Below are 11955 nucleotides of genomic sequence, written 5' to 3' on the forward strand. Positions count from 1 at the left end.
CATTCAAGGTTTTTAAACTTGAAACCAAGAAAAAAAGATTAGAATCTGACCCCACCATTGGCAGGAGACAGTACACATCCTTCACAAACAGTAGCCACAAACCCACTACTTAATCCAAAGAAAAGGCAAAAGCAGTGCTCATCAGTCATCCATTCGTGATTTCGAGCCTTCCTAATTAGACCAAGTATGAAGGGTCCACATAACAGCCATCAAGAATATCGACCCCAAAATAATACTGGTTAGATTTTTGAACAGAGACCTTTGTCCCCTATTCATACAAACACTTTTTTCTTCAGATTTACATTTATTAGCATTTGGCCTACTTCTTAAATCAAATAAAATCAGGCATGTTGGCCACTGATAAGATTTTGCTTCTGCTAATAGATAAGTTTAAGAACTGGTGTTTAGAGAAAAACAGCCACTTTTCCTCCAGGATAATATTAAAGTCGACGTGTCACAACCACAACTAAGCAGAATTGATTACACAAATATTCTTAAGCTTTTTCCAGTTAACTGTTTTCAAGGGTGTGATTTTGCCGTATATATCATGGAGCAGACAGATGGAAAGATACATCAAAAGTGAACATCATAGGGTTATATTTCTACAAGCAGCAACATGGAAGACAACATTCTTTGTACGTTGCAGTTTCAAGAGTCTTGTCGGTCAGTTTGTTGGTGATTCCCTCATTTAACTCAACTCATTCAATATTGCAACTTACATTCTTGCAACATTTTAACACACTGCTCATTAACATATAACTTCAACTACAAAAAGAAGGGGAAAATAAAGGGGGAAAGAGCTTCAGCAGATCATACTCACCAAGACAATGTCAATGGTCTAAAGGACGCTCTAGGATCCTACACGCTTCATTCTTCCAGTTAATTCGCTGCAAGGAAGCTTTGGTGACAAACAAAATTGCTGATCGACTGGTGAACCATAAATTGTCTTTCGCTTGCTCAATGTTGCATCTACATTCATATGTCCACCTTCAAGATTCCGTTCATTTGAATACGGGTTCAAGGGGGCATCTCTGTTGCTCCTGGGTAAGGAAGATAAACTTTCATCAATTGGGGGTGTCAGATAACTGATCTTGTTCCACTCTAGAAAGGTGGAATCGGTGTTTTTAATTTCCTTGTGCCTACTGTTTCCAGCACTCAGGCAAGGAGTTGAGAGAGGGCCCAGCCGCAGTGATAGGTCACAGGGAATTTCATGTGGGTTGTTAGAAGTATTTCTAACATCTGTTTGGTTCATCTTATTTGAGGAGTCCACATCAGGAGAGAAGAGACTATGAATGACACCCATCATGGCAGGCTCTATTTTGTTAGAAAATGACTTTGGTGAGATTCCATAACCATGCCGCTGTTCTTCAACTTTAAGGTGGTTTCCATAGAAAAGAGGATAAACTGAATAGGTATTTGGAGGATGCTTCTCTACATTACTAGCAAGAGGACTAGTGTTTGATACAAAAGGAAACTTGTCAGTGCCACGGTTACTGTTCTGAGCAATGTGGTTCTGAGCTTCAGAGCCCATATCCGTCATGTTCATGGTTGTGTGTTTTAGGAAGCTGGAATAACTAGCCATGCAATGTGAATTAGTTATGAGATTTCCTTGAGTAGTGCCCTCTGCTTTTTGGTTAAGATAAGACCTTGGACTACAATTCCGTTGGCTCCGCAAAGTCCTTCTCGCAGTGCAGCCCAAATTAAGAGCAGCTAACCAACAATAAATAAATCACATATCAGGAAAAAAAGTACAATTTCTGAAGCAAGTGATGTTCATGATTGAAGTCATAAATTACCCCATAAGCAACAAAGAACCAATTGTAAATGTGCATATTTGGACTCAAACAGGGGAAATTAATCACAAAAGTGAAAGGGTACCTTCAATACAAGGTTGAAGAAGCTCTCCAGTTTCAGTGCTCTCATCACGTCTAATGATTGTGTTAATGGCATCATTTGTTCGATCCCAGAGGGTTTTAATGTCCATGTACTCAGCCTATGCAATAAGACAGATAAACAAAACCAATCTCATCCCCTCCCCTAAAGAAAAATAGTAATATGACATGTTTGGTTGGCTTCCTAAATATACAGCTAACTTGAAGGTGACGTATTATGAACGTTTTAACTCATCAATTAGCAAAACAACAGAAAATATCATGATCAAGGCTTGTCCTTTTCATTTAAAACTTAACATAGCAGAGCATAGGAGGATATAAACAGTGGCCAAAAGGTGAAAAAATTTACCTCAGAATTGGCTTTGGAATACATAATTTCTTCTGCTTTTAAGACAACAACAGGGAGCTTCTCTTGCCATTCCTTGTTCTTCTTTGTTGCTGAGCTATGAATCTCATTTACAACTCTAAATAAATCAAATACATACATATAACACAAAAAACCAGTCACGAACGAAGTCTATAGAGCAGAAATACATTTAAATGAAAGAAAAACAAAGTAAGAGAGGGGAAAGACCTGAAAATTTCCCGAATGAGAGAACCCCTCATGGGTTGGTGTCTATCACTGTGCCAAGCTCTTCTCTCACAGACATAAGGTCTTGGACCAGGTCTAGGCATCTTCAATGATGAAGAAGAGAGAAAGAAGAATAAAAAAGAAACCCTTGGCTTCTTCGAAGAGAAGTAAAACAAAGGCTTTGCCAAGTCGGGCTGTATAGAAAAACTTGTTGGTAGCTCAACTGAAGCTCATGCTTTTTGGTTTTCCTTTTTCATTCACTGACCCCCAAAGCAAAATGCAGTACTGTAGCAACCAAAAACAAGAGCAGTGAAAGAAAGAGAGAGAAATAAAAGAGACTGGGAGAGGGCTTCCTTTTTTTTTTATTTTCTTTTTTTTCTCCCTTCTGTCACAAACTCAATCATTTCAAGGAGGGTTTAATTGATGAGTCTTGGTGTGTCCCCCACTCATCCACATGCCTGCTTCCCCCAGCCCCAAGAGTCTCTCTCTCTTTCTTTCTTTCTTCCATTTTTTTTTATAAATTGCTTTCTAATTGTTTTTTTTTTTTGGCTCCTTTTTACTGTATCTGCTTGTCCTGACCATACATACAAATACAATGGTAGTGGTAGGGGGGTAGTAGAATTGATAAACATTGTCACTGTCGGTGGCATATATCTATGTAACCCCAACCTCTTGCACCCTTTGTCCTCCCTCTGTAAACATTTGCCTATCAACAGTCTGGCAAAATTTCCATCACAATTCACACGCCCTCAACACCAAAAAGATGGTGGCCTGCCCCTGGAGTCTGGACCCATACATAACCCTGCAAACATGCCTGCCCATTGTCGTGTCTCATGCTAGGCTTTGACCCCCCCTCACTTCACCTAATCCATACAAAGTATGTAATTAACATGATATCCTTTTTGAGATAGTAATCTAGAACATTTCATGCCACTCAAACAATGATCACGTGTTTTCAGTCTCACCTTGCATACTTTTAACCTTTCTTGAGGTTTATAAATATAAATGGAAGTAACATGCGCCGGCAGACTTAACCATCAAAATATGCTGGTGAAAATCTTTAAAGAAACTTTATTCACTAAGGGCACCCACCTTCCACAAAAGTATTAACTATCATATTCATTTATGCTTTTCTTGGCAAACTAAAACTTTCAACCGGATAATTAAATTAAGGGCACTGTACCTTTCAACAACTTTATACTCAAATTATACATACATACATATATACATACATACATACATGACATATCTTGACATACTTATATATATATATTCAACTATGTGCATGTTTTCTTTTTCTGTGAAGATGTAAAAACTAGTATAGGAAAGTGGTAAAGGAACCCACACTGTATAAAAGGATGAGGAGATCGATGTTTACTTTAAAATAGCTGATAAATGTCTCTGTTGCTGAAGGTAAAGGCACCTTCTATTTTTAGCTTTGTACTTTTGTAGTAGCAGTTACTGCCACCAGCACTTGTCGGCTCGACCCACTCCATCACCCCCTTTTGTTCCCTTTCCTTTACAATGGATTACTATTACCATCCATAAAGCTTCTCAAGTGTGTGAAATGAAACCCATCATATTTCAGGATCAACATGTCGCATGTTTCAGGAGATGAATATTTATATTAGATATGCAAATTTCGCATCTCTTTGCTTATCTCAGACTTACAAATTGTAAGCTTTATCCAATCAACCAACATCGTCACAATCACTTTATTCATTCAAGAAGCTAAAAATCTTCTTGCCATGTCTCCGTCTCTCAAAAATAAAAAACAAAACATATTTTTCCAATTTCTGTCGAGTTTCATGTTTTCCGAAGTTGAACCCATTAGTATCAAAGTTCTTGGGCCTGGCTGTTAAAAGTACGAAATGGTAAAACAATATGGAAATTCACTCTGCTGCTTCTCCGGTTGAAATCCCATTGCATTGCGTTATTTTTTTTGTTCTTTTTTGGCAAAAATATCCATTTGATTCAAGAAATTAGGAAACGGAATTAAGGTAAGAGTTCGCTGAAAGTTTCTGTTTGTGAATGATCTTCCAAAATGTTGAAAGATGCTATGTTTATTGGGTGCCATTAAGTAGGAAAAATCACGTGTCCTTTAGTCCCAAAAGACCCACACACAACAAGAGCTGATTTCTACGTGTCTGATTAAGACAAGGTAAGTTAAAAGATGCCAATGAAATGGTGATTTTGCCTGGCTCTATTCTAAAGATTGTGGAAAATGCGGGTCATGCTCTTTAATGGGGGGGGGGGTGTTAGGGAGAATATGTGGACTTGGTACCCTGGCTCGTCCTTTTCTACTGACCGTCCCAAACAAGGACAACATAGTTCTTTTCCAATGCTATTAACATCATGATTCTTGACTTCAACCACTGTTTTGATTTCAACTCCATTAGCTTGGCGGATGTTTGATTGCTGCTTTATTCACTTGATTTTTTGTTTATAAGCTCACGTTAACCATGGTCCCATGGAGCACCTAGGACACAACGGTGATGCCTAAATTCTGCGTGGACCAACATGTAAGTGTCAAATTTTGATTCCCCTCGATGACACTCAAACACAGGAGAATTTTACAAGTCAATGGGGGCTTAAAAGTTAAAAACTGTTTATATGCATTTAATGCCTCCCCTACTCCAAGATTTCCTCAGCTCCAAAGCTAGCACAACTAAGCAGTTGCAGTGAAAGGGAATGTTCCAGGTAGAACAAAGTCCTATCTATATTATAAATAACAACTACAACTACAACAGCCTTTTAACTACCAGGAGGAGGAGAAAACCCAGAATTCTAATTTACATTTCAATATATCATTGGGGATTTCAGGTCCTTTTCATTTTCTCTCTCACAATTATTGCCATGGTGACAATTTGTAAGGCTTGACTTCTACAATCAATTACCGGATTCTCATCACATGTCAATAGGATTTCCGGGCAGCTTAAGTTTAAATATTACTTACTTAAACAGAACATCTAAATTACAAAGTATTGAACTAAAAGCGATTAATATGGTCAACCATATCATCAGTCAAGTGTTAATTTAAGACAAACATATTCTACCAGCATAGCTTGTCATGTAAATGTATATGAAATTAGATGAAACATGAAAGCTGAGGAGTAGTATAGACAAGAATGTAAAGCCCACAAATACAAGCAGTAATCCAAAATAGCTTCCAGGATCAACAAATCAGGTATTCTGGTTTAGAAGCTTAAATATTGGTATAACGCATTACAAAACACAGATCTTCCGGATCCACAAAGAGGGCCATAAACAGATGCATGCATTAACATTGCTATAAACCCAAACCTCTCTCTCTCTTTTTTGGGTCAATTCACCAACTAAATTGAAACCAATGGCAGACCTAACCAGAAAGAAATGTTAAAAGTGGACATCATAATCTACAAACAGTGAGGAAGAGGAAAACATTTTGGTTAATCAAGCCCAACAAAGTTGAACAAGTTTTAAATTCAATTAATATCAAGTTATTTCAAATGTCTTAACAAGAGAAAAAAAACATTAAAGACATGAATGTCAATAATATTCTAATATTACAAAGCAAAAAGAGACATTGTAGTCGGATCATGAATCTCCCCGCATCAAAAATCCCACAATAAGTATTTGAACCCAAGTCTCCTCTCTCTTTTCTTCTGATTTTTTTGCACAACTTAAGGAACATCATATCATTTCAAAAGAAAAGCAGAGAAAGAAAACTAGAAAAGATAATACCAAAGTAGGCAAAGAACAGTCATTGTAAGAAAATCAGTAAGGTGTGTAGTAATACCCGGGCGGTGGCCCCATTCCATTAACAGGTGGCATTCCATAAGGCGTCACTGGCATCGGTCCAGGTCCATAATATCCAGGGTTGTTAATCTTGGCCAAACTAGATTGACCTTGCATTCCATCCTTCGAATATTGCTGCCATACCTGCTGTTCCTGGACAAGTAAATGTTGCTTCTTTTCCATGTCAGCCATTTGCACATATGAAGGAGGTGGAATGCTCAATGACGCAGCAAATGGGTCTTGATTGACATTCTGAACTGTTCCATCTGGTGCAGGAAGAGCTAAAACCGGTGTCTTCCCTGGCCCTGGCAATGCCACACTACTGGCACTCCCCCCACTTAACTGACCAGAGCTAACATGCTGCCTTACCATTCCCTGATCATACATGCCATTCAACAATAATGGATCAAGCCCACCACCCAAAGCTGCTTTTTGCCTCGACAAATTACTAGCTGACTCAACCAAAGCCAATTCCCAATCTGCCTTCCCTGGTTCAGCAGCTGGGGTTTGCCAAGCAGATGTCACTTCAGGCTGCCCATTTGATGGGAATGCTTCCCATGATCCATTACCATTATTTGCTGCAGGACCACTAAACAAAGCCAAAGCAAATTTGTTTCCCTGATCATCAGCTGTGACAACATCATCCCTCAAATTCACTAAATCCTCCTGGGGTTCTGCAGGTTTAACAGGCTCCGGCTCTGATGGTGGCGGTGGTGGAGCATAATTCTCAGGTGCAGGTAGCGCCTTTATTTCATTCATATTTGGTTCAGGCTCTTCCTCTTTAGGTGGAGGAGGAAGCTCCTTTCTCTCTGGACTCGTTGGCTTTTTAGCTCTATCCCTCACAAATTCCTCCAATGTCTCCAACAACTTATCTGTAATCCTCTGCACCTCAGGATACTCCGATGACCTAGCCACACCGATATCGTTACACCAATTATAAAATGCAATCAACTCATCAATCTGCTTCGCTGCACTCGCATATGCATCAAATGCCTTAACACAATCTGGGTACTCCATATCAAAAAATCTATCAAGCAACACAGCCAAAACCTCACAAATATCTGCATATAACTGAAAACTTTCTTTCACAACAGGATACAAAGCAATCAAGATCATCCTACTATTCTTAGCCAACCCTGTAGGCCTACAAGACAAGAACCGATCCAACAACCTCTGTAAGTGACCCATCTTCCCAAAAATCCTCTCAGGCTTCATTTCCCTCAATGGGGTCACTGTTTTCTTCTCTTCTCTCCCATCTCTCCCAACTGCCTCATTCATGTCACCAAAAGACCTCGTTCTCCTGGTCATCCCATAATCACCATACCCGTTATTATCACCTCTGAAATCCCCATAATCATAATCATACTGCCTTGGTGGCGGTGACCGGAAATTGTCTCTCACGCTGTATCTATCATCACCATTTCCATGACTACTTCCCGCAGAACCACTGCCACTGCCTCTTTTCCTATCGAAAAGCATCAATTCAAGTCTTTGATCTAAATACATAGCATAGGTTCTTACAAAAGCAGAATGATCCCAAGAACTCGAGTGAGCCTCATCTCTAAAATCCGACATATTCAACAACCTCGTACCTTTCCTTGTAGCATACAAGATCTCTTCTTGAAACACCGGATCTCCATCATTCATCAGCCTGTGAACAAGCACCAGTGCTTTGAGTGCCACGATCCAGTCACGTGTCTTCCCTAGCCTTTTCGACACAGCCGACACGCAAGCGTGAACGTATCCGCGTGAGTACGAGGTCAAATTCAAGATTTCTCGTATGTATTTCTCGTCAGCTGGATCGTCGTCGTGGCTCGTCGCCTTCACGACCGCCACCTCGAGGTCCGGCGCCATGTTGCTCGCTACCTTGGCTATTCCAATGCTCGTTTGGTCCTTAACGGCCCCGATCGCTTTCCGAATCGTGCTCGACGACATCTTTATCGTTTGGTTTCAACCAAAATCACCTCCCTCAAACTGATCTAGCGGTAAGTTTAGTTATATTTTCAACTTTCAACTCCAAAAGTTAAAAAAAAAAAAATTCTAAACAAAATTAATTAACAAACTCTAATAAAGATTAATTAAACCGTTAATGAAGTCTAACTATAAACGAGAACTATAAACGAGGAAAAAAAGACGTTGTTTTACATAAAATACCTCCTAGATCTGCGGTGTAAGGAGAAGAAGAAAGCCGGTCAGTCAAAACGGCGACGAAGCAGTTGACTTCGTTCAGAGAAGAAGCACCAGAAAATCGGTGATGGATTCTTCTTATTGTAAGAAGAAGCAGTGGAGAGATGAAGACCGTTGAGATGGAAGTAATGGAAGAGATCTGGCCTCTATCTCGGCATCACGTCTAGTCTCGTATCTTTTGTGTGGTTGAACTTGGAGAGAAAACCGCAACGAGAGATTGGGCTTCGATTTTTAGATGGTTTTGCGGGAAATTATTTAACATTTGCAATTTGCAAATACTGTCTACGCGTACAGTTTACGGTGATACCGACATTTTTCCTTTTAAAGAAACTGTTGCTCCTTGGGAAGTGTCAAGTCGGGATCCGTATGGGTGTATATGGGAATTTCTTTTCTTTATTTTGGTTCTGAACCCTGGAAGGGATTTGAATTTTGCAGAAACTTATCACTACGTTCATTCTATTTTGGTTATCTAAAATGTGATCCAAATTTAATTAATAATCACAGTAAATGTATTATAAATTGGGAATTTAAAGATGTTCCATCCGCACTTTACTACTTTATTAAATAATTGGTGGAACCAACCATCTTTTCCTCTTTTTTTCTTTTTTTGTTGGAATACCAACAATTTTCTTTATAAAAACCATTGTTCCAATGAAAATGACAAGATAGATTTAAGTGCATCTAACATGCACTGTTTGGTGCATATACTTTTTAGTGTTTTAGTGAAAGAATTTATATTGATTCTTTAAAAATATAAAAAGAAATTATGGGTGATATCAATGGAGTAGTAATCTGACTTTTGTTGTTGGGCGTCCAAGGGGAGTTATACTTATGACCAAACTCAATCATTTCTTTTTCTCCATGTTGAATTGTTCATGAAAATAAGTAGTTTGCCCGGCCCAGTACTTTGATGATTCAAACACTTCATTTAAATTCAATTATAATTTATATATTAATAAAATATTTTTAATTTTATTTATTGAATACAATAATGAGATATATTTCTTTTTAAAATTAAATTTAAATATTAAAATAATATTTTTAAAAATTTATCACGAACCTTGAACATAAATCTATTAAATAATTATAAAAATAGCAAAATTTTAATATTAGATAAATATTGAATTTAATAGAATTCAACTAAAAGGTATATGATAAGGAAATAATGAAATCAAATCGCGATGCGGATAGATATATATATACACATCGGTTTAAAGTATTATTTGATAAGTTAGAAAATTGAAAAGATAAAATTTTATAAATTTTAAATTTATATTATAAAATTGTTTTGTGTATCAATACTAATTTATGTTTCATACTTTACATTTTATTAATATAATATTTTATATTATTTTAAATAATTTTAAATAAAAGTTAAATATCATAATTTTAATATTTATTTAAAAATAAAATAATATGATTATTAAACGTATTTAGAAAATTAAATGACTGAAAAATTTTCAACAAAAATTATACTTTTATTTTTAACATATTTATTTTTTAAATATTAAATTATCGACATTCATTGCGCACCTAAAATATAATTTTACTCTTTATGATAATCGAATATGGATCATCATTTACATTATCTTCTTTTAATTACCATATACAACGACACAAGGAATCTGTTGGAAAAAAATGAATTTTTTGAAACTTTCAACAATAGTAAATGTGGAAATTTGAATAATAAAATTATAATTTTATATTTTATTCTATGAGATCTTTATAATAGTATATTATAAGCTTAAAATAGTAATCATATCTTGTAAAGATTAGATAGGATTTGATATGGCAATATCTTGTAAAATCCCTTAAATCATGGGATTGGTTAATCTCGTCCGTCGATGTAATTGTATCTTGACCGTCGGTTTTGGGGGAGTTCAAGTATAAATAGAGAATAGAGAATAGAGAATAGAGAGCATTTACTCAAACACTTTGTGTGCGTCCCTTTCTATTGTTCTTTTTAAGCTTCTTTTGGCATAAGAAGTCTTCCGTTGTACGAGTTGGTGCCTTGGAGGAGTTCTTAAGGAATCCTCATTCGAGTAAAGGCTGACTTGGGCGAGTTTGGACGAGCGAATCACCTAAGGCCGCACGGATTGCGAGACGAAAGGTCTAGCCCCGTGACAAGTGGTATCAGTGGTGAATGAGAAATTGATGCTCAAAGTAAGCACTTATGAATTATGTTGAGAAAAATAGAAAATTTAATCCCACGTTAGTTAGATATTAAGTGTAAAATATGATTATATATGTGAACCAACTTAACAATTATTGAATGATTGGATTAATATTTTAGGGTGGTGCAAAACTAAACTTGTTGTAATAGCAATTATGAGTATAATATTTCAATCTAATTTTATTTTCTATTTTTCAATTTTTATATATATACATGCCTATATATTTATTCTGGTTCGATGTTATGATTTAAATAAATCTTTTATATAACTGTCATTTTACTAAGCAACACAATCCTCTTTGTTGTTAGTAGCAAAAACTTGTGTATCAGCTTGCCTAGAGAAAAGGCAAAAAGAATGTATATATATTAAAGAAGTGAAAATATAAAAAGCTTCCTTTAGATTTTTATGGCAGCTTCTGGTTTAAAACTTTAAATCCTTTAAAAGCAAAAGGAATTTAAAGGACCACCATTGTTAAAGTGAAAGACAAGACAAAAGGAGCGGGCCAAATATAAAACACGAAGCTAAACCCAGAAGTCTTATTTTGATTTTATTTTATTTACTTAAACAATATAAAAGTAATTAGGATATTTATTTTATACTAAACTACATCTAAAGTCATTAAATTATTAGTAAGTTTATATTTTGATCATTTAATTTTAAAATATTACAAAATGATCATAAAATTATTCGAAACTTTTCATTTAAGCTACTAACTATTTAAATTTTTTTATCTTAGTTTTTTTTTTAAAGTCCATCTAACAAGGTCTAAGTGATGATTTGACAATTAATACCGTGAATTATTTCCCGTCAGCAAGTAGAACATAACATAGATCAAAGTCGATCTAGTGATCAGTGTTGAAGATTGTAGAATAAAGCTATTTGAATTTTGACTCGTATATTCATAACATACAAAATTATTTAATGAAAAAAAAACTAAACTGAAGAAGAGAATGGAAAGTCAGCTTTCGATTGGTGCAAATGGTATAAACAAAGAAGGTCATACAACAGCAATTTTAACAGTCTAGTAACTTAAATGAAAGCTTTTGAATAGTTCATTGCCCATTTTATAATTTTTTGAAGTTGAGTGACCAAAACGTAAATTTACTAATAGTTTAATAACCTTAATTGTAGTTTACCCAATAAGAAATTTCTTTATTAATATTCTTAAAAAAACAATTAGGGATGGCAATGGGGTAAGGTAGGGCGAGTTTTTTTGCCCGTCCTGATCCCGATCCCTACTCTTAAGAAAAAAATCCATCCCGAACCCGAATTCAAAATTTAATTAGATGACCCGATTCTGCCCCTAGCCCGAATTTAATTTAATTATTTTATTTTGAAGCAAATAAGATTAATT

At 36.0% G+C, this 11955-nt stretch overlaps 2 protein-coding genes across 4 annotated transcripts; both read right to left on the reverse strand.

Annotated features, from left to right (window-relative positions):
• Window positions 1-476: 476 nt before the first annotated feature.
• Window positions 477-3914, reverse strand: LOC108470968 (uncharacterized). Of its 2 annotated transcripts, XM_053027859.1 has the most exons (5): window positions 3842-3914; window positions 2467-3326; window positions 2242-2356; window positions 1879-1993; window positions 477-1710 (listed from the first exon to the last, which is right to left on the reverse strand). In XM_053027859.1, exons 2-5 carry the CDS (start codon window positions 2565-2567, stop codon window positions 851-853), a joined length of 1191 nt encoding a protein of 396 aa, XP_052883819.1. In that variant the 5' UTR covers window positions 2568-3326; window positions 3842-3914; the 3' UTR covers window positions 477-850. The 2 variants fall into 2 exon arrangements, with proteins under 2 accessions (XP_052883819.1, XP_017627999.1); XM_017772510.2 differs by lacking the exon at window positions 3842-3914 and having other exon boundaries at window positions 2467-3505.
• A 567-nt stretch (window positions 3915-4481) lies between these two features.
• LOC108473823 (putative clathrin assembly protein At2g25430) lies at window positions 4482-8929 on the reverse strand. 2 transcript variants are annotated; one of them, XM_017775602.2, is made up of 3 exons: window positions 8395-8929; window positions 6242-8219; window positions 4482-5821 (listed from the first exon to the last, which is right to left on the reverse strand). In XM_017775602.2, exons 2-3 carry the CDS (start codon window positions 8173-8175, stop codon window positions 5689-5691), a joined length of 2067 nt encoding a protein of 688 aa, XP_017631091.2. In that variant the 5' UTR covers window positions 8176-8219; window positions 8395-8929; the 3' UTR covers window positions 4482-5688. The 2 variants fall into 2 exon arrangements, with proteins under 2 accessions (XP_017631091.2, XP_017631090.2); XM_017775601.2 differs by having other exon boundaries at window positions 6242-8214; window positions 8395-8928.
• Window positions 8930-11955: the final 3026 nt, after the last annotated feature.

This window comes from Gossypium arboreum, chromosome 5 (genome assembly GCF_025698485.1).
Source record: "Gossypium arboreum isolate Shixiya-1 chromosome 5, ASM2569848v2, whole genome shotgun sequence".
In the NCBI taxonomy this organism is placed as follows: Eukaryota; Viridiplantae; Streptophyta; class Magnoliopsida; order Malvales; family Malvaceae; genus Gossypium; species Gossypium arboreum.

Bases quoted from the DNA above. Each gene is read 5' to 3' on its own strand.
- LOC108470968 (XM_053027859.1), bottom strand. From the start codon at position 2,567: ATGCCTAGACCTGGTCCAAGACCTTATGTCTGTGAGAGAAGAGCTTGG. The intron at 2,357-2,466 runs GTCTTTCCCCTC...TGATTTATTTAG, and splicing joins CTCATTCGGGAAATTTTCAG to AGTTGTAAATGAGATTCATA. The intron at 1,994-2,241 runs GTAAATTTTTTC...CTTATTGCATAG, and splicing joins ATTCCAAAGCCAATTCTGAG to GCTGAGTACATGGACATTAA.
- LOC108473823 (XM_017775602.2), bottom strand. From the start codon at position 8,175: ATGTCGTCGAGCACGATTCGGAAAGCGATCGGGGCCGTTAAGGACCAA. The intron at 5,822-6,241 runs GTATTACTACAC...CTTTCTGGTTAG, and splicing joins GGAATGGGGCCACCGCCCGG to GTCTGCCATTGGTTTCAATT.